The 27,602-nt window shown below is 38.5% G+C and overlaps 2 protein-coding genes across 6 annotated transcripts in view; one reads left to right on the top strand and one right to left on the bottom strand.

Annotated features, from left to right (window-relative positions):
* The first annotated feature begins 4,969 nt into the window (after positions 1-4,969).
* On the top strand, positions 4,970-25,007 carry GLDN (gliomedin). The gene is made up of 10 exons (XM_005145884.3): positions 4,970-5,110; positions 9,234-9,285; positions 11,073-11,090; positions 12,286-12,393; positions 14,448-14,594; positions 15,302-15,427; positions 19,294-19,374; positions 19,455-19,580; positions 20,298-20,448; positions 23,812-25,007. Exons 1-10 carry the CDS (start codon positions 5,078-5,080, stop codon positions 24,269-24,271), a joined length of 1,302 nt encoding a protein of 433 aa, XP_005145941.1. The 5' UTR covers positions 4,970-5,077; the 3' UTR covers positions 24,272-25,007.
* Positions 25,008-25,410: 403 nt separating this feature from the next.
* DMXL2 (Dmx like 2) overlaps positions 25,411-27,602 on the bottom strand; it is a 54,138-nt gene continuing 51,946 nt past the window's right edge. For all 5 annotated transcript variants that reach the window (XM_034066003.1, XM_005145886.4, XM_034066002.1 and 2 more), the window contains one exon: positions 25,411-26,933. In XM_034066003.1, the coding sequence (XP_033921894.1) occupies positions 26,745-26,933 (189 nt within the window). In that variant the 3' untranslated portion in view covers positions 25,411-26,744. The remainder of the gene's footprint in view (positions 26,934-27,602) is intronic.

Consider the following 27,602-nt stretch of genomic DNA (forward strand, 5'->3'; position numbering starts at 1 on the left):
AAATGGTCAGAATTGTACTATTATCAGTACATTTTATCTTCCTCTGATTCTTAAAAATACTCACTTGGTTTTTCTTGCTTTTTTTTTCCCTCCTAACTTGGAAAGCAAGCCTGTGTATCCAATGTGCTATACAATCTGTGTGGAATGTACATACAGAAATGGAGTGGGTTGCATTGTGGTGTCTGTCACTGATACAAGCCTGAAGTAATTCTGTAGGGTGAGGGTAATCGTGGAGCTTCGTGTAGTCTGAATCACTGTAAGTCTGCTATTGTGACTGACCTACAGTTAATGCAAAGACATTTCAAACCTACATATTCCATTTTTCCGAACGTGAATAGTCTAGGACCTATTATGAATTTCAAAATCAAGCCTTTCTTTTTGCATATGGCAAAAAGAAAGCATTTTAACATTTCAAAGCTAAGTCTTTTCTATAGAAACAGTGCTGGTTTTGGTGCCAATATTGAATTGCGATTGTGATTTGGATGGAGGAACTCTGCAGCTGGTTGGCTGCTAGTGTGCTACATGGTCGGAACAGTGGTAACAGAGATGAAGAAAAAGGGCTTTTATAGCTCATTGTGGTTTGCTTTCCTGAGTACAGCCATGCTGAACATAGAGTTGCAACAGTTACCAGTATCAGCCATTGGAAGGAAAAGCATGCCAAAGTTATTGAAAAGCATTAACTTTCATCAGTTTGAGATCCAAAGAATTACCTTCCCCATCTACTGTTAGAGTAGATTTGAAATCCCAAAACAAATCTATTAATCCTGTATCATATTTCCTGAGAAGAAGGGGATTCAATAAAATCTGTCAGGTATCATGGGAAGTTATGAAAGCTTTATACGTTTATTTCACTTTAACTAGCTCAGGAAAAGAGATTACTTTTTTTGTAATAGCATTCATAGAGATTATAAGCTGTATAATCTTTAAATGGCCTCACCAGCGGAAGTTTGCTTCTCTGTCTTTAAGAGCATCATCCTCAGCAAGTCAGACTTTCCTTAGCATTAGTTATCCAAGTGAAAATAACATGCCATATAATATATAAAAGCATGCCAATCTCCAGTGTGCTTGATCCCTTCAACAGCTGCCTAAACAGATGAGATTTCAGTAATAACAATTTTTGCAAAGTAAGACATCAGTGCAAACATTAGTTAAATGTAACCTATCTGAATACATTATCAGCCTCAGAATAACCAAGTGATAATCTTTATTATACACGTAGAGTGTGATGTAGATACAAAAATATGTCTTGTGGTAAACCTGAGTTTTACCTCCTAACAATTTATTTTAACTGTGTGACTATGTGAAAAGCATAAACATGATGATATATCTGTGGTTTGCATATTTATATTGATAGTTTCTATCTAATTCCAGTATAACTTTGGCAGATTTACATCACCTTTGTAGGCCACGCTTCACTACGTGTCAGTTTTGGTGCACATTTGTGTCATTCTAAAATGACAGGAGGGAATCGAAGTGATGCTTGCTGCTGTTCTGCCCACCTAAAAAAAAGACTGATGGGTTTATGGGATAACAGTTTTCTCACATTGGTTTAGGTTGCTACTGAGCATATTTCTTCCGTAAGCGTATTTCTTTGGGTAAGGAAACAGGAGTGAAAGTTTCCAGAATTTGTCATTGGCATTCCCAAGCTACCATTCTGCTTTGCTGATCAGCAGTCTCCATTTCATCATGGAGAAGGAACAGAGACATAAAGCATGAAGCTGTATCACGCTTGATAACAAGTGATGTATGGACAGACCAAAATTTCAGATGTGTTATAAAGGGACAGAAGATATAAAAGGAGACATGGGATTGTAGGGCAGTATCAGAGAGACGTGGAGGAAGTGCTGGTTATATGGTGTGGGGAGAGACTCAGTAGAAAGCTGGGAAAGGCACATCCACAGCCCAGTGGGAGAGCTACTTCTGCCTCTGGTGTAGCTAATGGGACTTTCCAAACAGTTTCAGCTTGGGAACCCCTTTGCCACAAAACTTTGCTGTTAACTGATTGCTGACTTTCAAGACAGGGCAATTTCTTGACAGAGGTGAGACACCTTATGTCCTAGCAAACTAATCACAGTACTGCACAGACTGCCATGTAACTTTGGTATACGTAGCAGCTCTGGAGCCATTAACAGCCTAGGTAAGAACCCTGCTAATTCTGCCAAATGAGCCTTGGATAGGATTTTCATAGTGATCCAATGGCCCATTTTTTAAAATGAACAGTATTCAAATTATTTTTGATTGTAATGCAAAGAAAGCCCTTCGAGATTAGACAGATGGGGAAATAATGTTCTATTGCTTCTGTTATTCTCTAGATGGTAGCTTATGATTATTACACTCGTTTAACTCAATCATTATGCTCTGAAATGGACAATAAACATGAAAAATTGCTGTTTGTTATGCTATCTGGTCTCTAGAGTGAAGTTCTATTCATGTTCTCAGAAAGAACACCCTTGTTTGCTGTTATAATACTTACTAGTTTTATTGTATCTATGAAATTATAAACTAAGCTGTATCTTCTGGGAATTTCTGTGTAAGGTCATAGTTCTTTTTTTTCTTTTCTCCCCCACTAAGACTAATAGTATAAGCAAAACTCAAATATGTACTTGCTTAGGAGTTCAATGTCCTAGTTTTCTCTGGGATAAAGTTAATTTTTTTTTTTACTAGCTGGTACAGTGCTGTGTTTTGGATTTACTATGAGAATGCTGTTGATAAAACATGGATGTTTTAGTTGTTACTAAGTAGTGCTTACCCTCATCAAGGACTTGTCAGTTTCCTATGCTTTGAACAAAAAGCTGGGAGGCAGCATGGCCAGGACAGCTGATGCCAAGTAGGTGGGGTATTTCATACCACAGAGCGTCCTGCTCAGTATATAAACTCTGGTGAGTGAGTGGCTGCATGGCACTTAGTTGTTGACTGTTAAACCATGACACAAAGTAAACAATTAGTCCTGTTATCTTCATTGGTGTCACAAACACTATTTACATATAAGTAGAACTTTGTGATAGCTTCAGAATAGTCTACCAACACCTCAGAAAAAAAATTCTCATGAGGTTTTTGCATTTTTTGTTTTGTTGTTATTCCTTAGAATGTCAGTATTTTACTGGTGGAACCCTTTTCATGACTATTTTTTTTTCAGGAGGTTTTTACATTTTTGGTTTTGTTATTATTCTTTAGAATGTCAATATTTTACTGGTGGAACCCTTTCTAAGATTGTTCATCCTGCAGAAAGATATGTACCTCTGTGTGATGTTAGTAGTCTTACATAAAATGCATTATCTGCAATACATGGTGAAGAGCTCAACAGTAATTTGAGCTTCAGTGAGACTCTGTTTTTGGGGAACATTTCACTGGAGGCCAGTAGCGGGAATATATTTAGGTAATGAGGTTGTAGTTCTGTCAATATTTGGTTTGGTTTGGGTTGATTTCTGAATTAAGTTTTAAATGGTGAAAAAAAAAAAGAAAAAACAACCTGAAAAACTTCCCAAGACGTTGAGCAGCAAAATCTGCTTTCTCTGATTCTGTGGTGGTGAGCCTTGTCCCTTCGCATGCGTGATGATTTGCATTTCTCACTTGTCATTGTGGGGTGAGATGGAATATTTGTTCCCTTTGCTTTCACTCTGCTCTACCCAAATCCATCATGACAGTTTCAGAAGGAAACAGTCTCCGATGTGATGCCTGAGGACACCACCACTTTTTGCAGTAAATTTTTATTTCAGAGAGATGAGAACTTTAATATGATGGATTTGTTTTCCTGTCTTGGCTTCTCTTCTGTGTTTAAGCTACAGCAGCAGAACCACATCTATTCAATTCAAACGTGATTTGACCTAATGGTTCACCCTTCAGTGCACTGTGGGATGAGCACGAATTGCAAGTCCATGGCATAGGTAGAATGGAGACAAAATGTACCAGATCAGCTGCAGAGATCTGCAGAGGACTGTCACTTTTATGAAGCTAGGATCAAGAACCCTCTCTTGTAGGAACCCTGGCATTCAAAAGCTGTTCATGTCTTGAGATCGATTTGAAATAGTAGCAATGTCAGAAAGCACACTGCTTTGTATTTGAAAGCAAAATGCTAGCATTTAAAATAACGTTTATGAGTTTAGTAACTTCCATATTCTTCATTAAGTCTTTATATGCAGTTAAATTCTGCTGTTCACAAGAGCTAAATTCTGGATAGCTCATTTTCTTGTCTTTATGATGAATCAATTGGGAGCAAACTACTAAAGGTAGCCCACGTCACAGAAGGTTTAGCAACAGCTATCTGCGAAAAGTCAGTGCATGACCATTAAAGCAACAGGTAAAGTGCTATTAGTGAATGGCAGATGACGTTTTTAAACTGTGATTGTATGAGCCACAGAATGACAGTGTATGTATGAAGGAGGGATTTTTACTTTTGCACCGTAGTTTTGGGGAATGGAGTTAACCAGAATCGCGATACCTGGAGAAAGTCATGTGCAATCTGAGCCGTTTCAAACTACATCGTGACTACTGGCAGTCAGCGGAAGGCTGTCCCACGACGTCTCTCTCTGGAAACAGTCCACTCGGAGCAGCTTCCCCGTCACGTCCAGCCCGACTTTGCTGGGCGGTGGGAACCTGCCCCGAGGTGCGCGGTCCAGGTGCGGAAGCGGGGAGCAGGCTCCGGGCCGCTGTCCCTGTGCTAGGGGTTACCGCCCCTCTCACCCCCTGCCCCTGTCCGCTCCGGCGGCTCCCGGCCCCCCGCCACTCCCCTCCGCCCAGCCAGCGTCCCACGTCGCCGGGGGACATAAGTCCCTCCCCGCCGGCGGCAGCCGTTCCGCGGCACCCCGCGGTGATGGCGGCTGCTGCGGGCGGGCGGGCGCTGCGGTGCGCGCTGGCGGCCGTGGGGCTGCTGTCTGCGCTCAGCGCCGCGGGGACGCTGTTCCTGCTGGCGCAGTGGCGGCAGCTGGGAGCGGCGCTGCGGGAGCTGGAGGCAGCGCGGCCCCCGGAGGGCAATGGCTCCCTGCGGGATCTGCTGGACCCCGGGACGGCGCCCGCCCGCAGCAAGCGGAGCCACCGCGGCGAGCGCGCCCGCGGACACGTGCGGGCCGAGAACGACGAGATGCTGATGATGATGACCTACTCCATGGTGCCGGTACGGCGGAGCGGACGTCCCGCTGGGGCTGGGGCGGGAAGGGGGCCGACAGCGGCGGCATTGGTCGTTGGTACCCGCCTCTAACCCCAAGGGGCTGCGGGACTGGGGGGTAGTGGAGCTGAGGCTTGTTCCAGCTCCGGCCCTATGGTTCCCTTGGATGGGCGATGCTGACGCCAGCTCTGGGCCGCTCTTGCTGCTGCTGAGTTAACGTTGTGCAAAAATACCCGCTTGATGCTTTCAGAGTGTGCCTAAGGAACAGCAACTGTTATCTGTAAATGATGAGGCCTTAGAGTTGATGTGCCGTCTAGGTTACAGATTATGCTTAAACTTCTAAAATGATAGTTACATAGATAAACAGAGTGAAGTTATTTGTTAGAAGCATAGGTTTAATGAAGCTTCAAAAATACTCTGCACAACTAGTAGAATCCCATGTGTTTACTGCTGTTAAGTATCTCGAGGTGAGGTACTTGACATCACTTTACCAGCACATGTCTCTGAAGTTGATAGAACCCTTTCAGGAAGTATTAAATTTACAAGTGGTACTCGATGGGTCAGTAGAGAACTTTATGTCCTTTCTCCAGCAAAATGACATAGTTTTTTTGCACTTCAGTGAAAAGATCATCCTTGCTTGGTATTAACTAGGTTATGTAGTTGAGAAGATATACATGTCATATAGTTTAAAAAGTCTAAATAGATTTAAAAGCTTTGAAGTTCTGAGTCAGAAGTACAAGAAAAGTATTACTATTATGGGCAGCTTAGTGGAAATTCTGTCCCAGTGAGAACTTCAGGCCTTGACCCACAAAAGAGCAGGAGAGGCTAACTCTAGCTCCTTCTGCTGTAACCAGTATTACTGGTTTAAAACACCTCTTACAGAAATTACCTTTTCAGTATTGCTCCACTGGCATTTTTGCTAATAAACCATTGTAATGATGGTTTTGCAGTGATGGCGTTATTCAAGGTAATGAAATTGTAGAGTACAGGTGTTCATAGCATAGCATTTCAATAATGCAGTTGTTGGGAGTTCAGGATAAATAATTATTTCAACTCAAAGTGAAATGTTCATCATTATTTTTGGAACCATAATTCTCAAATTACTGTTACTGAGCAGGACTCTTCCAAATTTGAAAACCGGAATGACTTTCTAGAAGCATAAAAACAAACAAACAAACCCACTGTGGAAAACAACAGTATGTTTTCTTTAGATTTTTTTTTTTGATCAGATAACATTAAAAATTTTGATGACCCAGTGAAATATTTTCATGTGCTGTAGCTAAGCTTTTCATCAAAACATTTAGTCAAAACTTCTTCCTGTTTCTCTAATGAAACCATCTTTGTCTTTGGCAGTTACAGCTCATTTTGTTCCAGCTGACATGAACTGCTGCTTTGAGTCTAAGGAATCCACAAATAAGATTATCAGAGAAAAGGTTCAGATCCTGACAGGGACTGAATGCTGCTGATGCTCTCCGTTAGGTGCTGGGGCTTAAATCATTAGCGGCAGTTGGATGTCTAGATAATCTTGACAGTGGCAGTTAAATATGCTACTCTGCTGTCATTAGGTAGGATGCCTGGCTTGAATGACTTTTATTGTCCTCTTCAAATAGCACTGAGTGACACGGTGTGTATTTTATCAGCATGTGGCAAGACTATTCACTGGTGTAGTGTCTCAATTTAAATCATCCGTGTGACTACTGCTGTGTGCGATATGCTTTGTATAAGTACTTGTATTCTGTAGGGAGCTGCTGGGTCAGTTTTTGTGCCTCTTTTGTTCTTACAAGGTTTCCATCGCATGTTTTTCATTCTGGCTGTTGCTCGGTGTGTGTCTGTGTGCAGACACACTTGATCAAGGGGGAAAGTCCTCAGAAAAAATTTCAAGCACCCCCCGCCCACTCTTTCATTTTTCCATTTTGTGCCTAACTCCCACTAATGTAATAGGAAGACTTGAATGTTTCTTTGTCTCACTTGTAGTGTGAGGTAAAGTTACTTGCAGTTGGTGAGATGATCTTTACTAGAAAAGCAGGGCTTAGAACGATATTCAAGCCTCTGTTGAATGTGGGCCCTGAATGGAAGTTTCCCCTGAGCAGGATCTGGCCTGTAGCAGAGGCACAGGTTTCTGCAGGTTGGTGCTGTATCAATATCCTACAGCTCTACACAATTGCTGGTCAGGGGAGGTCTGTTGTGACCACTGCTCAAGAGTCTTTGAAATAGCTTTAGGTATCAAAAGACATATTTCATCTTTAATAACATGAGTATAGTTTTTTGGTTTTGGGCCTTTTGTTTATGTATTTAAATATATTTACTTTGTAAGAGAATAAAAATAGGAAGTTGGCAAGTCTGCTGCTCTAGAAAGGCTGCTAAGAGGGTAACAGCCCAATAAATTTGAGAGTAATAAGTTTGAAAGTGAGATTAAAAACAGTGCAAGAGGTGATGGCTTATGGCTATCTAGTTATCAGAATTGTTGCTTCATATCTTTGGTTGTTTCATTTTGTTTTTTTTTCACGCTTTCTTAGTGAGAAAACTAAGCTTTCATTATTTAAGTAATATACTTTTATCTGTAGCTTTTCTTCATGGTGGTGTGGCTGATTGGGTGACTGATACACACATCTTTCATAGCTAATCAGGAGGTTCTGCTGTAAGCTATTTGCTAACACACTTCGAGTGCCATGTTTTTTAATTGTCACCTGAATTGCACTGATTGGTAAAATAATACTGCTGAGATAATTGGAGGGCCCCAAAGCAAGTTGCAATCACTTCAGCAACCTCAACAAAACCATTTAGATTAAAATGCAGTTTGAATTAGAGCACACGTGGATAATGTGTATTTTACAAGTTACATGTTGAAATCCAGGTGTTTTGGAGGGGTGTGAGAGGAAGGAGAACAATCAAATTCTGATATTCAAAACAAGTTAGCTCTTCTCAGCTAATTTAAATTGAGTCTAAAACCTGTAAATACAAGAGCTGTTCCAGTACAGTCTAGAATCCAGCAAATTCTCCAGATGTATCTGACTGAGTTCAAATCCTCCGTTTGATTTTGCAGCAAGAGTACTTGCATCAAACTAGTTGTCCTTTATTTGAGTCCGTTATATTTGTTGCTTGAAGCTAATGATGCATTAGTTTTAAAAGTAAAGATTAACAGCAGCAAATAACATTACTAGGATTAAACATCAGTCTGCTTTTCAGATTGACTTGTGCTTGTTCTCCTTTGAGGCTGGTGCATTCCATTATTTGTAAATAGACTAGTTTTATAAAGATGAATAAATGAGCAACTCTGGGTAAATAGTTCCAAAATCGTCATACAGTTCTGAAATAATGACCTTTTTAATTTCTGACTATAAACATTAGAATTGCCTATGAAGAATTGAGGCACTTCTAGTGCTTGGGTTCATAATACTCTCATTTCTGCTTGGTGTTTTGATGAGTTGCAAAACATTTTATGGTGTTGACTCTCACTCTCAGCAAGCAGGACATGTAAAATGAAAGCTTTCTCAGCCAAAATCCCTGTGTTTTGTAGAGATGACTTTTTGATTTATAAGCTTTAGTCTATTCTGAATTAAAAGAATTAATGTGTGTATGAATGTGTTTTTCAGCTTGATTTTTATAAAGTCAGTCATTGCTGGAATGAAGTATTTTGAATGGACGAAAGTCCATTCCAAATTAGTAGATCTTGGTTATTCCAAGATAAGAAATCACTTCATTCATATTTCTCACTAGATATGTTATGTTGGACAACTATTCATCATTTGATATGAATTTAAAATAAAATTGAACGTAACCTTTATTGACTGATTTTGACTTTTAATACGTTCTGGTGATAGAGTCAATGCATCGACAGCCACACAGGTTTTACAATAAAGTATGAACTTTAATGCCTAGATGACGTATAGATTAGTCTGCTAAATATTTTCTTCCTACCTTCAGTGAGATTTAAAATGAGGTATATTAAACAGATTCCTATGAGAATCACTGCCTGGAGAGATGGATGGAATCACAGGGTTAAGGTAGTTTATTCTTACAAACACGAAATGGATAGTTTTGTCCTTGTTTTTGAATTATTTCTGTAGGCAAAGTAAACCAGATACTTCTATGGTATGCATTGTCTTGAACTTTACCTTCCTTGCAATTTTAGGTCCGAGTGATGGTGGATTTATGTAACAGCACAAAAGGGATATGCTTAACAGGTACGTTTATTGCCTTAAGCTAATCATACAGACTTTAGTGTTTAAAATACTAGCTGATGTTTAGTCTTAGTATTTTTGTGTATGTCTATGTGATTTGGTGAAAAGAATGTCAGGATGTAACTGTTTTAAAGGCTATGGTCCAGCTTTGAATTCTGTAACAGACTGAATGGTGTTCTTTTTTGAAGGTGAGAAGATTAGAAATAAACCACTTTTTATGTGTTTAAGAAAATGCTTCATTTACTGTGTGGTTTGTGTTTTCAAATGGCTGCCTGGTCCGTTTGGCTGAACTGATTTCAACATCAATGCGTGTTGTGGCACTATTACCATAGTACACACAGATGCTAAGTACTGCTTCTGAAAATGCGGATCAGTTCTGACTGCAGCTGAAGCTGAACCATAGACAACTTAGAAGTTTGTTTCTTTGGGCTACAGACTTCTGAATTCATGCTGCTTGGTGCCTTCTGCACATTTTTGCTCTCTTGATACCATTAAACTTTGTTACTGGCTCTCTCTGCTATAGGCCTGTGTGACAATTGCTGCTTTTTCAAGTACATTTCTTGTTTACATTATGCTTATACAAGGATTATAAAGATCCTCAGCTTTTGAGATAAGGAAGTAATTGAACGCATTGATGGATGTACCATTGTAGTGTGGAAAAAATGGTCATTTACTGGAAAATTGGCAGAAAGATGTTAACTGACGTTACTGCCTGTACTGATTAAAAGAGATAATTGCTGTAATGGTATTATAAAATAGTTTTCACTTTACTCATAATGCTTTCTAATTAATGCTGAAAATCGTTGTCGTTATGGAAATCTAGTAATTACTGTTATTTTCTGTTGTAGGGTTATGTTGAAACAAGACTACTTTGTTGGCTAGTTGAAAATGCTCACAGAACTAATTTGGTTCTTTAATTGCAGCTGCCACCTTTCTTTGTATTCTCCTAACCTGCTTTTCCTGCTTGTTTTTTGTGGCTCTTTTTTTTTAAATGTATTGGTGATAGATCTTATTACAGAAACATTTTTGGTTTATTCTTGCTTTACTCTTGCCTGCTGTGCTTTTCTTCTCATTGAGGCCCTATACCTGAACTAAGCCAGAGAGAATGAGACAGATTTTATTGCATGGCATGTTGCTGAATAACTGAGCCAAGGCCAGTTTCTAATATACCAGCCAGGGCCTGTGGGAAGCTTGGGTTCCAGACTGGAGAACAAATACATGTGAAAAACCTGATTGTGATTTAGATGTAGTCAATAATAATGACAAGACTTTTTAATTTTTTCCCTATTTAAATAATTTGAATCCTGAACTGCAATGAAATACAACACGTGAAATATAGCATGTATTTTTAATGTGTATTTTCAACAGGATTTTTAATTATGACATTCATCAGTATTGTTAAGTCTATTCTTCTGCAGTAGGATTGTGGAGAGCACTTATATGAAGGAGGTGTGATGACTGTTGAATGCCGTCTAAGCCGTGACAATGAGAGTACATTGTGGAGGTGGTTGTTTGCCAAACCTTTATCAATAGAAATTTGCAAAAAGCAATATGCATGTGTCTGTGCAATTGCTTTTAAGGATACTCTTTCAGTAAGTGAGTTTCTGCTAATGCTTAAATTGTTATTTATAATACAAAGCAGCTAAACCCATAGGTGTTCCTTTTGAAATCTGGAGGGGTTTCCTCCCCTTTTACTGTTCTGATTTAATCTTGATAAATTCAGTTTGGATTTGTTTTTTGTTTCATACTAGCTTAAACTCATCATTTCTTCTTTCTTGTTCTTGTTGTAGGACCCCCAGGTCCCCCAGGTAAGATGCTTGGTACAATTGCACTAACATTTTTGGATAATAGGAACAGTTGCTGGTACAAAACCTTGAAATGTAGAAGTATCCTTTTATGGCACAGTCTCCCTTTGCTAATTAGAGTGAGAGGGTTGAATGATTGCCTGCCTTTATAATTACTGTATTTAGGTCAATTTGTGCCTCTTCTGAGCAGGGGGGAGGTTTTAGACATTATACTTTTCAAGTGGAGGGAATGCAATAGTTTCACATTTGCCAAAACTTATTTGATCAAAACGAGGTGATATTAAGAGTGTTTAAGTAGCATTTAGCTGAAGACATGAATGTATGTATATAAAAACCCCAACAACCCAGGTAAATTGATATTATAACACTAAAAGCATCACTTAAAAAAAAGTTGGTTAATGATTCCACCCTCTCACCTGCCCCGTAACTTTTCCTCCTTGCTTATTTAATTCTTTCTGTTGTCCCTCATGGGTTGCTAGGCTATGTGAATGGTTACTTGCTTGCTTTCGGTGCTGCTTTAGCAGTGAGTCTGCTTAGAATAATCCTCTGTATCAGAAAAGTATCAGGTAAATTTTGTTTGTTGGGGTTCAAATAGCAGTGAGAGGCAGTTTTGCCTTCTCAATCAACCAGTCATGGTTTGGCACTGCAGTATTCTGGACAAGTAGGTAAATGTTGTTCTTGTGTTAGATCAGTCCAGCAGGTACCATGAGCAACATTAAAGCTTACGTGGCTTGTGGAAGGTGCTATAGTCACTGCCAAATTCAGAAATAAATGGGTTCCACAGTGCTTGTCATTGAAGTGGAATCTAAAAGGCTGATCTGTGCTGGCCTTAATGCAGATTGTGGGCAGTATTGATTTCAGTCAGTTTTCTTATGCAGAGGCTGGCGCAAAAAAGCATCTTACCTTTAAGTTTGGTTTCATAGCTTTTTGTTGCTTGTTGTGGGTGGGTGTTTTCCTGTTTGTATTGGTTTGGTTTGGTGGTGTGGTGGGGGTTTGCTGTTGTTGGTGGTGGTTTTTTGTTTGTTTCTTGTAGGAGGATACTCCATTGGCATGAAGAACATAATGGCCAAATAGAGGATTTTATATGTCATATGTATTAAATATATATAAACTTATTCTATGTAACTATAGCAGAATTAAGGATAAATTGCATTTAACAGTGTAAACATTTATCATTTATGCTGTTTGGTTTGTTCAGGGCCTCCTGGACTTGATGGACAACCTGGCTACAATGGATCAGATGGACTCCCAGGTATACCAGGACAAAAGGGAGAACCAGGAATAAATGGAAAAAGAGGAAAAATAGGTATTTTTCTTTTTTTTTTTTTTGCGGTGGTTTAAAAAAGAATTTCTTACTATTATTTCAAATGTAGTTACTTTTAGACATTTGTACAAGGAGAAGGGTTTCAGTGCTTACAAAGAAGCTGCATGTTACAGAATTCTGTAGATTCACAGTCTTACACCAAACTGTGCTAGATTACTACAGGTTCAATCCACAGTAAGGAAGATGATACAGTATTGTAAATTAAAGCTGTTGGATCTCAGTATTCCGAACTTGCTAGTAAATACTGTTATTGGAAGAATATTTCCCTTCACTCACCTGCCAACATAATGGCCCTTAGACTTTAGATGTCTTAAAAAAAGAAAGCCAGAGTTTGTGGGTGAAATCTGTTACATATTATCACAGTTTTGATTCCAGATTCATAATAACTATGGCAGGAGCTGTATATTTGCATATTTTGCTGCTTTTCTATATTGTTTATTTAGGCTGGAAGCTCTTATTTTTCAGTCTCAGGTACACTTTGTAATGCGTTTAGCCCACAAGGGATTTTTTTATGGTGGCTGAGGAAGCTATTTAGCCCAATTTAACGGATTTCACCACAACATGTTTCTGCTAAAAACAAGAGAGAATCAGCAGCAGAAATGCTGTCATTTCTTAGCTGTCCAACTCATCATGAGGAAATGGGACAGAGAAAGGCTGACTACGGAGAACAGAAGTAGACCTGGCAAGCTAGGTTCAACAGATCACTGCACAGCAGCTGAGGCAGTTACTTCAGGCAAAGCCTGCAAAGTACTGTGAAGTTGTAAAGTGGAAGCAATTGGTTTATCCACTGACTTGTCTGATGTACAATAGCAATGTACAAGCACTGATGGATAATTTGTGCCTTCAAGGCAGAATGAAAAAGCAATTGGGTTGTGCATGGTAGAAGGATAAGGAGACAAAAGGGCATCAGAATGGTAAATTTGAGAGGGGCAGAGAAGAGGGAAGAGTATGTCCATGAGTGAACAGGCTGACATTACCAGGTTGGTATTTATAGTGACCCATCTATTATTCTGGCTTTTGCACATAGCCATGTGGATTTGCTACCTGGTACAAGTGGAACAATTGCCTACTATATCTCGAGACACTGCATGATCTGTCACTCCAGTGTCCTCAGTAAATGTTTAAAATTGGAAATGGAAGTGAGAACCAGTATTCAGAATCAGTAGCAATTGTGCCACTGTAATTGTTTCAGATTCCACAAGATCAATTGAAATAGTAAAATCATGAGTAGAAAACTATGCATTTTATTCTCAAGTATTAACAAATGTAATTCAGTTGAAACCTATGGCTGCAAGAACATGCACATTTCTACTTGTGCAACTGTTAAGATTCTCTATTCTAAAGCAAGAAATTACAAATTGCCACAGAAGTAGAGAGTGCAAGCTTTTGATGTGTCAGTTGTGCAAACACACCATTGTTTTTCTTATTGCACAACTAAATCACACAGGACAAAGGAATGAATACCTTGCTAAATATGTTAATTTACCAAACAGTTGAGTGCAAGAAATACCTGGACTGATGCTTTCACCAAGTGTAGAGGGAGGGTTTTAGTAGCCATGTGAAAATGTTACCAGGAAGCCGTTCGTGTTCTCGGTTGGAACATTGGAAAATGTTAGAAGTGCAGTGTGTGTTGTAATGTTTAGTAATTGCTTTAAGAAAAAGCCTAGAACCATGAAAATGCTGTTCTTCAGTTCCTTACAAATGTGAGATAAAGATAGTACTTCACATCTTCCCTTACTATTCTTTCTTACCCAGGAATTTTCTAGCCAGTGTTAACGGGACCCAGGTCTGTATATTTCATGCTCAAGCCTCAGCAATCACTAGGTAAATAATGTATTATTAGCACCAAACAGATTGTACCAACTTTCTCTTCATATTAGGTTATGGTGTTGTTTTGGAATCTGACATATTACAGCTACACAGTTAAATACAGGTGAAAAAAACAACTAGAGTGATTATGTTTTGTATTCAAGTTTATTGATTGATGCTTAATACTGGAACAGTGCTCTTGGTACTGAATCACTTTTTATTTCTAGGTGTGCCAGGACCAAAAGGTGATCAAGGACAGAAAGGAGAACCTGGAGAAATGGGTTTACCTGGCAAGGATGGTATGCCAGGAGGAAAAGGTGCAAGAGGAGCAAAGGGTGAAAAGGGGGATGCAAACAATGATGTGATATTAGAAGGTAGGAAGAAGTGCTCTTAGGAGCTCTCTTGCAACAGTGTGCTTGATAAAGATGTGCTGTGGTTCTGAAGCATGAATGTGATCTGCAGGAGTAAGACCAACCAGTACAAACATGTTATCCACAGTGAAGTTTGAGTGTTTCTCTGTGCACAAGAAAATGTTCTCTCTTTAATGCAAGTCTTCACAAAAGCTTTTCTGCTTGGGCTTTGAGTTGAGGTGTACATGGATTCTGACCTTTCCTGTACACTTCCAGCCAGTTGAGCTCCTCCTGCTCTTTCTTGCAGTGTTGTTTTATTTGTCTATTAGAAAATGAAGGGCAGGTTTCCTCTCAGGAATATGTGAAGCAGCCATAAATATAAGCTGTGTAAAATTACAGCATTGTAACATCTGACATTGAAGTCTCAGAATATAGTGACTAAAAGCCAGCAGTGCTTTTATAACTCTAATGTGCCTGTAATCCCAACAGATAAATTGCACTGATGCCATACAATTGATGCATGATTTCATGTGAAGTTTTGTATGGTTCATCTTCTAACATACAGCACCCCACTGTGTTTATTGCACCAGATTTCTATATGCATGTACCCCTTAAGAAGGGAGGGGCTGTTTTACAGATCTCTGAAAGTCCATCATGTGAGCACATACATTTCTCTGCAGGTTGCCTGTTCCCTAGAGTGCCTGTATCATTGTACTCTGTTTTGTACATAGGTGCAAAAGGTGAACCTGGACCCCCAGGGCCCCCTGGACCACCTGGACCCCCAGGGCCTCCAGGAAAACGTAAAGGCAAAAATAAAGCACAGCTTCAGGAGAACGTATACAGCAGCAAATGCACAGGCTAGTTCTTTCCAGTGTTCTTTTTAGTATAGTAAAGTCTCATAAAACAGTATGCATGCATTTAATTTTGCTGGCATCAATAAAATTGTACAAACTTGAAGCTGAGCATGTGGTTAGGTGTTTTGCTGAAATATAATCTGGATAAGGCAGTGATCTATTTCCAGTATAACAGTAGTCTTTCAATCATTCTATTCAATGTACTTAATAGTGCTCAGGTAAAGTATTTATACATGGGGTTTTCTGTTGGATGGGATACGCTTGGACAGTAAGAGAAAGGCTGTTGACATTTTTGCTTTTAAATGTTGAATTTTAGTTTTATATGTAACTATAACACCTAATAACCAGGCTACATTTCACTGTATTTTACAAAATGAAATTGCCTATTATTGGCAGAAGTGAAGCAAGCTTGACCTAGCTAAGACTTTTAAAAGCTGGAGGAATTCAAAAGGATTCTCTGAGACTTTGTGGTCATTTGAAAATGTAAATTTTGGAGCAGGGTGATCTTGAGTTCTTTTCTACTGTTGTTCATCATTATTGCATCCCGAATGACAGTTGGATCATGAGCCTCTATTATTTCATTTACTGTAGCTTTGGTTGTGAAATATATGGCTAGTTTTAATATTCATAAAGAAAATAATAGAGTAGATTCCCTCCAAACTGCATCTACAAATTGCACAGCAACTACTGCTAGAACCAAAATATGAGCATCCAGACTCCTGGTTCACAGATTGTACGCTGAAGTGTAGCAGCTGCTATGCTTTAAGTCCCTGATCAGGTGCTGATATAATAAAGAGTTTGCCATGAGAAATCTCTGTTATGATTTTCAGGTGTGCTGGGTACTAGTAAATCCTCATGGATTTAACTTGATACTGTGGACTGCTGAAAAATTATGCCAGGATTGTATTTTTAGCTTACTCCTGCTTGAGAGTGGAAGCAAACTCTTGCGTTTGTATCTGCATCTGGCTGTCCTTGTCCCTTACCCCTGGATGGTATTGCATTCAACAGGGTGGCAGCTTTCAGTGACTGCTGCTACCCTTAGAGTTCTAGGATGGATTTTCCTCCCCTGACATGTTTTCAGGGGAGATCAGAGCGATAAACTTAGGAATAGCAAAGAATGTCTTGGTTACTAATCTTACACATTTCTGGAAGAGAGTTATTTGCAGCACTGCTTGGTAAAGTGGGATTTCTTTCATAATTGGGAATGTAGTTTCATTATAGGCATACCAAAAGGGAATAGGTTCCCTTTTGGGAACTGAAGAACTACATACAGTTATTAAGTGTGAAACAAGCAGAACAATTTGTATGTCGCACCATTAATAGGGTGATATCTCTTTATGTCACCATCATTCAACACAGTTTGCTGAGATGACTTTCTTATTATTATAAATGCATTAATTAACACTAATGTAAAAAAGTGTCAAAATTAGCAAGTGAACATTTAATACTGGGTGAAAAAACATACCGACTATTTCTGCCTCTTATTATAGCATTTAATTGTAGTAACAATCAAGAGATTTTGGGTGTTGATGTATCAGAACAGAGCCCAGAGAGCCTCCTTACAATGGAAAGTAGGTAGCTGGAGCAGAGATCTCATCCTATTTGAAATTCAGTAATGCATGAACTATTGTACAAGATATAATTGGACCATTTACTCAGGTACCCTCTTTTCAAGTACTGAAACAGACTGAAGTGCTTTGAATGATAAGCTACCTGATGGATTTTAAATCCCAGTGCGGAGTTATACTCTAATAACTCTGCAAAGATGAGCTCTTCCTTAGTGCACATTTACTTTTTATGAGTTAGTAGCTGTGAGATCTGATTACCAAAATTCAAGGAATAAAACAGCTTTTGTAATTAAATATTCATACCCCTTTGAAAAAAAAGAATACAGATGCTGATTTACAACTGTAGTTAACTTACTGCATAGAATACAAGAACAGTTTCTTTAATTTAAACTTTGTATCAGGTAACACTTGAAGAGAACAATCAATCAGCTGAAAGCTCAGGTGCATTTGTTCTCAGTGGTACTGTTAGCTATCTCTAACAGAAACATCCCTGCTCCACACTCCCTTGCTCCATCCTTCCGATCCTCCCAGACAGCCCAAATCAGTAGTTTTAATGTCTTGTAAACTCCATTAATTCTCAGGAATGTTTCAGCTATTTTTTTTATTTTTTTTTTAAAGAAAGCAGAGAAAATTCCACCCAAGAATCTCTGATGGAAAACCATCTTTTTAATCTTAGTCACTTTCGGTTTCATGGAGCTGAAAGTCCTCAGAGTATTGCAGATACTCTCAAATGTAAATAGAGCACTCAGCTTCACTGCAAATACTGACCTAGTCCTTGATTATAGTCTTAAACTGCTGTACAAGGCACTGCTCATTCAATTAACTGCATTTGTTAGACTTAGTCCAAGAAACTTAACTTGTGCATTGCAATTTATAATTTACACTGAGTGGGTTCCTTTTCAGAGATATTTTAACACTATTTTGAGATCAGAATCTGGAAAGGGACCTAGAAGGATTGCTGGATTCTAGCTATAGGCATTCATCTTCCTCTGGTTGCACTGACTGTGCCTGATTGTGGAGATACGCTGTGATCACTTACAAACTTTTAATGTCATCACTAAATGTCCTAGATAAATGGGTGGGAGAAATATACGTAGTTCTTGTTCTATCTTGGAGTAATTTTGTTCTTCATGAACAAAGAGTGAATATAACCTAAAGGAATAAAAAACAATGCAGTATAATTTGTCCCTTCTTTCCTAAATGTCACAGTAACCTTTCAGCATTATTTTACAGTTATTTCATATTTTCACTGTCTTTCTCATTTAAACTTCAGCACAGCCATGTAAGTCCTAGAAATATACTGGAAGGCAACAGTGAAAAATACATGTCCCAGAGAATTTGCTGCGTGCACGTCAAGCAGTGTGAAATGCGTAAGGAGATGAAGGTTAAGAATGGAATTAGAAAACAAAGCTACAGTTAAATCAGGGTATCTTCTGCAAAGAGCTGAGAACTGTTCTCTCTGGTTATTCATTCTAAGCAAACTGAAGTGCATTGCATTGTTTTGAAGGCAGAAGAGGTATCTGGGTTTATAGACAAAGGTTCATAAATAATATTATTCAAGCATTGTTGTAACAGTAAATGCTAAGAGTAAACCCAACCCAATTTAGAATTTAGGTAGTCTAAATTGTTGAGAGATGGGGAAAACTATTCCCAGGTGTTTGTTTCTAATGTGAGCCATTTCTATGTGTATAAGGAATATAATGTAAAATTTCCCTTAGTCTTTCATGCTGATTAATAGCATGGATGACTGACTTGCGTTCTTATGCATTACATGTCATTGTATGTGTTCAACCTTTATTACTGTCTTGGGCATTAACAGCATAAGCAAAACTTCCAGTATTGCCTACACCCCCTCTGCTGATGTGTGTATATTTGGGCATGAAGCTTTTGAGTTTAGCCTTCACTCACTCCCAAGAACTTATTTTTGGTATTGCTGCTGAATCAGCCAGCTGCTAGCTATCTCAGTCGTCTGGCTATCTAAGGAAAGGGGCAACTCTGCCTTTCTAAGCAGCGACTCAGAAATTCACAGCCCAGGAATTAAATCTGTTGAGTAAAGTCAGTTACTCTTCAAAGTCGACTGTCTAATGACTTCAAGGAAAAAAAAACTAGCCTGAACACCTAGTGGAAGTGAGAGCAAGTTTCTTTTTATATCCTTATGACTAGACTAACCTAAGCTTTTTGTCTTAGATGAAACAAAATCCCAGTAGTCATTCCATGATTTTAGTGGAGTCATTGATGTTCATATCTGCCATGTCAGACACAGAAAAGTGACATATTTGACCCTTTCTCTCTCAACTCTAGGTGAGACATGTGCTGTACCAAATGACGATACCCTGGCTGGAAAAGCTGAAGACAGAGCCCCTGCTCCTTCAAAAAAATCTGGTAACCTGCTACAGAGTGCGACTATCTGCTACTTACTGTTTTAATGTCACAGATAACGACATGTGCTTTTTCTCTACTAGCATGTGTCATAACATCTGTAGGAAGTCCTGTTCACTTTGTCAGTGTACAGCAAACGTTTGGAACTTGGATGCGGGAACCTGCAAATATAAGTGATGAAAGGATTTGGCTTACCATGCATTTTTCAGGTACACTGGGAGGAGTCACTCATCAAAAACCAGTTGTTATACTAACTTTGCTTTCTGAATGCCTTCAGAACCCTAAACTAATAATTCTAATGAAGAATGATGGGGTTTGTACCCACATCTTTTTCAGAATATTTTCTGTGTTACCTATATAATACTTGACTATATATAGACATTTGCAGTTTCTTTAGATGTTTTTCAAAGTCAACATCGAATTTTGAAAAGTTTGAGGATTTTGGTTGGGTTTTTTTTGCTTGCTTGTTTGTTTTTTTAACCAATCCAAGTTGAAATACCTGTTGTTCAAGCATTTTTCTATATTCTTTCAACAGTTTCCTATGGTTTTACTTCCCTAAACTGTAGCTAGTTTTGCCTTTTCATTTAGCGAGGCATGAAAATGAATCAGGTGCTGTATGAGCTACACTTAGCAGAGGACCTAAGTGGAAAAAGATGTTTCTGTATATTTACCATGTTCAGAATTGGGGTCCACCAGGTCTGTGGGAAGCAGCCTTTGAACACCATCTCTGATTTTTATTTTTGTGTGTGTGTGTGTCTGAATTGTTTTATCACATTCCAGCAAGTTGAATCACTATTGAAAACACAATTGTCTGACAGATATTTGATCGAGGTTGACTTTCACTTGAGATGGAATTTTGGGATAGAGATTTCAAAATTAGAGGAAATACATGATAGTTCTCTTTGTATGTTTTCCCCTTTGTTTAGGAAACTCTATAAAAGAATATGAGAATTCCAATGCCTTGCTGAATGACAGCTACAGGATAATTAACATCACAGGATTCTTTTATGGATGTGGTCATGCAGTACGAAACAATCATCTGTACTATCAAAAGGGAGGAACCAATGTCATTCTGAAGTAAGTCACACATAGTTGGCTCAAGGCAAGTGACGATGTGGAAGGAGGAGCAATAGGCTACAGTGACAGAGGTGAACTTCAGAAAAGCAGACCACTTGTACCATTTTATATTTAATTTTGATCCTGTCCAGAATAGGAAGAATAGAGAAATGGTTCAGAATTCTTTCCAGAGTAGAACTACTAATGCTTTCCAATCTGTAACTAGAATGTGCATTACCAGACTTCCCTCTATGTGTGTAGATGCTGTGAAAGGAGAGGAGTTGGGAGGGTAGTCCAGGTCCTTTACTCTGCTGTGACAAGTCAGTTTGTTAAGCATTAAATGCATAAGTGGTTATCCTGAGTGGTCCCTGCATGGTAGGATAATGGGACCTCTAGATAAATGAGATGCCATGTACAGATGTGAAGAGACTTTTCTTTTGGCTATAGTGAGACCAACAGGTTTCTATTCTAAGTTACATTGCTGTGGGTGTTCTTGCACTTGGATTTGCTGTGCTCATAATTGTGATAAAGAAATGAGTGAAGGAATTTGGTGGTTAGAGATAAGTATTCGAGTGAAAAAAAAACCCAAACAACCCAATAACTAAAGCAGATGTACAGTACCTCCATCAGAGTAAGAACTGGTTCAGCTGCAGCTTGGGGGACATGGATGAGCAATTACATGACTGAAGCCCACCTGTGGAGCTTGGCTTTCCAGAGCTTCCTGCTGGGTTGATACACATACTTTGATCTTGGATAGTACTGTTCTTAGGTTAGGGATTCTTAAGCAGGGGTTGATTTTATCCTGCTAGTGCAAGCGAATGCACCAAGACACCAGCTGGTGACCTGGTGGATTGTTCATCTCGCTGTGGAGTGGCTCCAGTGGTTGATTTCCTTGTAATAAGTTCTTACAACTCCCCCAGTGCATCTCCCTGAACTGGAACTGGGAATTACATCTCCCTCTTCAGTTTCTACTGAGGACAGAGACAGACAATACAAATCAAAACTGAACTCTCATCTTGTGGGAAGAGCCAAAGAAAGACAGCCCAAGGGCAAGTGAAAGATTGCATCTGCTTTCAGATTCTCTTAAATGACTCAGATGTTGGAGCCAAGAACATTAGTATACTTTGATGTCTACTCTCAAGCAGGTGTGAGTGCTGCCTTCCTATATTCATTTAGATGCCAAGGAATGTGAATAAGCTGCTTGGATTCTATAATGCTGTTGTGGTTTAAGCCAGGTTTATTCTGCCAAAGACAAGCACACTTTCTGGCAAGCTCCTTTACATATCTTTTGGGCTTTTTGTTTATACAAATACAACACACAGTGTTGATATTTGCTGATAGCACAGAGGTTCCTCACTTTTGCTTTGGTACTGTTAATTTGGAAATGCCTTCATGTACAGATGAGCACAAACTATTTGTGGAATTTTCAAAACCTCTCTCAGAAGTTGCCGAGACGTGGCCTTTCTGTTCAGTTATTCACTCTTAAGATTATTTATCTTCAGCACAGATAGAGTGAGGCACCATGAATTCTGTGACAGTAAAGTCCTTGATTTTGGGCTCCAGAAAAGCTTCTGGGAGTTTTTGCATTGATTTAATTGAAAGAATAGGTGAGGACCTGGTTGGATCATTTTGCAGATGTTGATAAATATAGTTAAAGAAAGTTTTCTGTCATATTTAAAAGCTGGTAGGTTTGTCTGACTTTTGACAGGCTTTCTCATGATACCTGACATGAGATTGCTTCATCCTTTCATCCGTTGTTTCATCACATTCTTTTGCACCTCTTTTTAATTTTGGTTGACTTGATTCATATTAGCAATCCAAAACTGTAGGTTTAATTCCCTGCAGCTGATGAAAACATTACAGTGCATCTTGTCATTTACCTCAGTGTGCCAGAAGATTCAGGGATTTTTGAACTGTTTGAAGTTCTAGGCTAGACTGTCTTTGATGGGGGGAACGGAAAAGAACCTCAGGAATGAAACCTCACTTTTCTGTTCCCTTCAGGATTTTTATATAAAAGACTAAAAGGGTGGGTTTTGTTGCAGTTTTTGCACATTTCTAATGAATCTTGAGATGCTTTTTATCTTGTTGGCTCTTTATAGAAAAAAGTCATAAAGAAAATCTGCCTATGTGACTGCTCCTGCTAAGGGCTGTCCTTTTAGCCCTTGCAAGGTTATTTACAAACATGAAGCAACTAGCAAGATTAAGACACACACGTTGCTCAGAAATCTCCTCCAGCCTGGAAGCCTTTTCATATTGCCCATACAGGCTGCTGGAATATGGAACTGCTGCAGGCCTGAGTTTTACAAAAGCTGAGGGGAATATCTAGTTAGTCAGTCTTGACTTTTCTTAACCATGATTCTTCCAAACTATGCTATCAACACCACTTCTACAGAAAAATTATGTTTCCAGTATTCTTCCTTCCATTGTAAGTTCCTGGATCTGAAACGTTCCTGTCATTAAGCCTGTCTTTTCAGAAACATTTTGTATCAGTAGCGTATTCCTGTACTGAATAAAGTTTTTTCACTATTTGAGGAATGCAGCTATACAGTTAGATAAACATCAGACAATGAAATGTGCTTTATACAGAAGGCATTGCTTAAAGCATTACTCTCTCTGCCTTTGCTAAAATACTGCATTTTTCAGTGATTAAATGCTAACTGCAAATGTTATTGATAGTAGCTGATTACCCGCCTAAACTAGTAAAGGAACTCAGTCTAGCTGCTCAATTCTGCTGTCCTCAGATGATCATCCTATTAAGGAATTTCAAGGAATAAAAACAATTTTATGTATCAGAGATGAGACGTACAGTCTGTCCTGTTAGAGGCCAGCATAAGGTCAGGATTTTGGCTGTGCAAAAGTAGAATTTTTATTCCTTTGATGTTTACTTGAGCACTGCATTATCTGGACTGTTTTCAAAAGGAACTCTGAGACTAGGTGATCCTGCCCAGAATTCATGCTGGTTTGGTCAATCACATTTTCTTGCTTTAGTTCTCACCTAGTAGAAAGTAAACTTCTGTACAGATTTCATTTCATAAGTTTGGGCCTTCACTTGCTATCTTATTCTTTTTCATACACATTCCTCTTAGTTTCTGCTTTCATCCTAGTGATAATAAAGCTTATAGACTAAATAAAGTGAAACCTACTAAAGTGAGTTCATGCTCTTGTGCACTTTTTAGATTGGTTATTGCTTTGGAATTTTCTCCTGGTGTTTTGGAAGGTGATTTGAGTGGAGTATATAATCTTAAAAGACATCAGAATGGTCCTTGAGAACAAGTATTTTCAGCAATGCTTCCATCAGTAATAATGCACTCTGGATTGATTCAACCAGTGTGTATAAAAATTAATTTCTAACACAACTAATCCAAATACTTTATCTCATTTCAGACTTGGGCTTGACAAAGCATCGCTGGGCAAGCTGCTAATTGAAAATGCATTACATCATGGTCGTAACTACCTCTTTTCTAACTCAAAGACATATTTCAAAGTAGCAGTGGATGAGAAGGGACTTTGGATTATATACGCCTCAAGCACTGATGAAAATATTATAGTTGCACATATTGAGGAAGAAACCTTTTCAGTCATTCGGCATATCAATACCACATACCCCAAGTCCAAGGCGGGTAATGCATTCATAGCATGTGGCATTATGTATGTTACTGATACTAAGGACATGACAGTAAGCTTTGCTTTTGATTTACTGAAAGAGAAGCAGATTGATGCAAGGTTTGAGTTACGGTCTTCACAGTCTGTTCTTGCCATGCTTTCATACAGTCTAAGAGATAAGAATTTGTATACATGGGAGAATGGGAGCTTAATGGTATACCCTGTACATTTTGGGAGATGAATATACTTTAAAACTTCATGTATGGGAGCTGTGTTTGACTAAATAGATTATTTAAAGCTGTATGGTACACAGAGGTCTCTTCACTTGGGATAATTCTCTGTTCACTGTTGGTGGTTTCTGAGTGTGTATAGAAGAGAGAGCAGGCACCTCTGTATAAACACACTTCAATTATACCGTCCATTCTCATTTCTTTATAAGAATAGGTGCTTGATATTGCAGCTGGCACACAGCACAGTCTTGCTTTTGTTTTCCCCTTGTTATTCAGCTGATAATTATATCTAATGTACATTGATTCCATGGTCATGTGCTCAGCGGAGACTATTTATAGCTTTCAGTTGCAATCATCTTATCTGCAATCATTTTCTCATCAGTGATTATGGTTTAGCAGAAATAATGATCTGTTGTGTAAAAATACCTTTGTCACTTTCACTTAATACTTTTCACTGATTCTCTGTGAGCTTTATATGGACAAAGGTATATAGCTATTAAAAATGGAGATGGAAGTTGTTGTTCAGGTAGAAAAAAAGGCAATAGCTTTGAATTTGACAAACCCAGTGAACTGTTACGTAATCAAAAGAAAAGTCCATCCCAAGTACAAGGAAATGGGAATAACTATGTTAAATACTCAATATACATGAAATTGTGTTTAGCACATGGAGCACGGGGAAAAAGTAATGAGATATAAAATTGAAGAGAAGATGTAAAATTTATGATTAAAATTTCTTTTTTAACAGTGTTTGTATTGCTGCAGACTCTTCCTTACTCCTCACTGCCATGTAAACTACACCACTACAAGTTGCTTATACCTATACTTAATTATAGTAAGACATATATCTATAAAAAAATTCTCCACATTTATCCATACAAACAAAGTCATAAAATGAAGGGTATATGTTTCTGCTGCTACTAGAAAAATAAAAACCACAGGCTGTGTTTCCTGCAGCTGCCTTTGTTGGAGATGAGGATCTACACTCTGTTCACCTTATGCTTTTCTAGGACAGCTGACAATAAAAGGAAAAGAGCTCATCCTTTTTTACATCAGTACAATCTGAGGTCAAGTTAAAGACAGCTCAGCAGTATCCAGTCAGTCCACTAGAGGTTTAGTCAAATCCATTTAAATATAAGGAAGAGCTCTGCAATGGACTGTTCCATGAAATAAAAGTAATTTATTTAACTTACAAAGGGAAAACTAAACAGTGACACTTACTCTTCTTTCTTTTCATACTTCTCGCACTTCACTGCCTGCAATTTAAAATCACCTTGGGAGAAAGGTGCTTTTTATTCTAGTATATTTTACAATACAGCACAGACATTAAAATTTTCATTGGAGGAATAAGACAACTTGTTAACATTTAAATACGCAGACATCAGTTCCAGTCTCTTAAGAACATACTTTTTGTTTACAACAGAAAAATACATCTGACAACAGTAGCTAGTTATATTACAAGCAAACAATATTGAACTCTGCATAGTTTATACAATATATTGTGGTAATAATTGAATTACCAGTTTTATTCACTATTTACTAGCTGGCCACATAAAGCCTGACATTCATCTGAAATGTGGCATTGTATGCTCCATTGGTATTCTCTTAACAGCTTCATTTAATGAAGTATTTTTCAGGACAAATGAATTTCAAAACTAAAAGCTGACCAGAATCATGGATGTCTTCACTACAAACATTTAGTGCTTACAATACATTCTAAAGTAAAGGCAAGTGTCCAATAGAAAACATAGCTGTGGGGAAGAAAGGAAAATAGTGTGCAAATTAAAAAACATTGTGTTTAAAAATGTGTTGATGTACAAGTTGCAGTATCAACTCTGTATTAATATTCACTAGGGAAAAAAAATCTCAGCATAAAATGATATGTCTCACAGTACGTTCTTGATTGCACATGTTCCACGGCATTTGCATCCATTACACTTTCTTGCAAAAATCAAAATACACCACGTACTCTTATTAAAACTAAACTATTTTACAATGAGAAGTTGTACACATGCTTCAATTAGTGCGAAAAACTGTAATAAAAATAACCAGAATCACATCAGAAATGCTTACTGACTTGTAGAGCCACAGTGCTTGTGAAGTGACTGACAACTGTCAGAATCTTTGCAATACGCTCACTAAATGCAGCTTGTGGGTTACTAAGCAATAACCCTGCCTGTGACTGACTGTACTGGGTTTAATTCTTTGCTTTTACAATACAGTACATGCATTTCCACCCCAGTGATCCTAATGGGCATACTCAAAATACACCTGTTGTAAAAGTGTCGTGGGTTGGATTTTTTTTGTTGTAGTTTTTTTTTTTTTAATCTTTTTTCCCCTGTAATACTTAATGCTGCAGCAACTGCTTTGAAAAGAAACAGAATGTTTCCTTTCCACAGTGCTTATCACTGTGTTTTTATCTATTTAAGGGGACATTATATAAAACCAGGATTAGCTTACGTGATGCTACAGAGTGTCAGATATGCTTTAAGGTACATTGAAAGCACGAGGAAGAACCCTCATTTTCAGTGTGCCATCTGCTCCACAGGAGAAAATACGATTTCCTTGCACAGTTTCAATCTGGGTGACACCAGCACCAATGTTCCTGAAAATGGACTGCTTAGCATGTTCATTTTTAAATGAATGAATTAAATTATAGCCAGTCAGTCTCCACACCTGTATCAAAAGAATGAGAAATGACAAAAGGAGATTAAAATTAGGATTTGTATTTTTTCCTTGATATTTCAGATTCCTGGCTGGTTTAAATGCTACTCAGCAATGATAAATGGTATTTTTTGTTGTCTGTTAGCATCAACTACAAATCCTAGAGTCTTGAGAGGCTCCTGATGAAGCAATGTGAGACAGCAGAAAGCTACCTCAATATGGACCAGCTGGTTATTGGGCAGGGTGAAGCTGCCTTGTGTTACCTGGTCAGTAGTGTCCCTCCCAGCTTCTCCCCATGAAAGCTGCAGAAATGGACAGGCTACATTTTTATCCAAGATGACTAGTGTCAGCTTTCCAGCAGCTGGGAATGCTTTTCTGCTATGGAATGCTGCACAAAGTAAGCTGCATAACTAATAGGCAAGCAGAGTGGTAGCAGAGCTGAGCTGTTTGCTCTTGTGTCCTAAGTTTTAGAAGCCCTCATCAAGACTAGCCCAGTAAATGCACAGAGGCACAGAAAGCGCTCACTAAACAGTATGCAGTCCAGCTAAAAGGAGAGAAACTGTATTCTCCTTCTCTTTACCGTGTTCTTGTATTTTCTTCCTGTAGTATTCAGGAAATATGCCATTTAAAACAGGGACTAGTTTTCTGTTTTGTTGGGTTTTGTTTTTTACTGCTGTGTTG

The sequence above is a fragment of the Melopsittacus undulatus genome, chromosome 9 (assembly GCF_012275295.1).
Source record: "Melopsittacus undulatus isolate bMelUnd1 chromosome 9, bMelUnd1.mat.Z, whole genome shotgun sequence".
Classification (NCBI taxonomy): domain Eukaryota; kingdom Metazoa; phylum Chordata; class Aves; order Psittaciformes; family Psittaculidae; genus Melopsittacus; species Melopsittacus undulatus.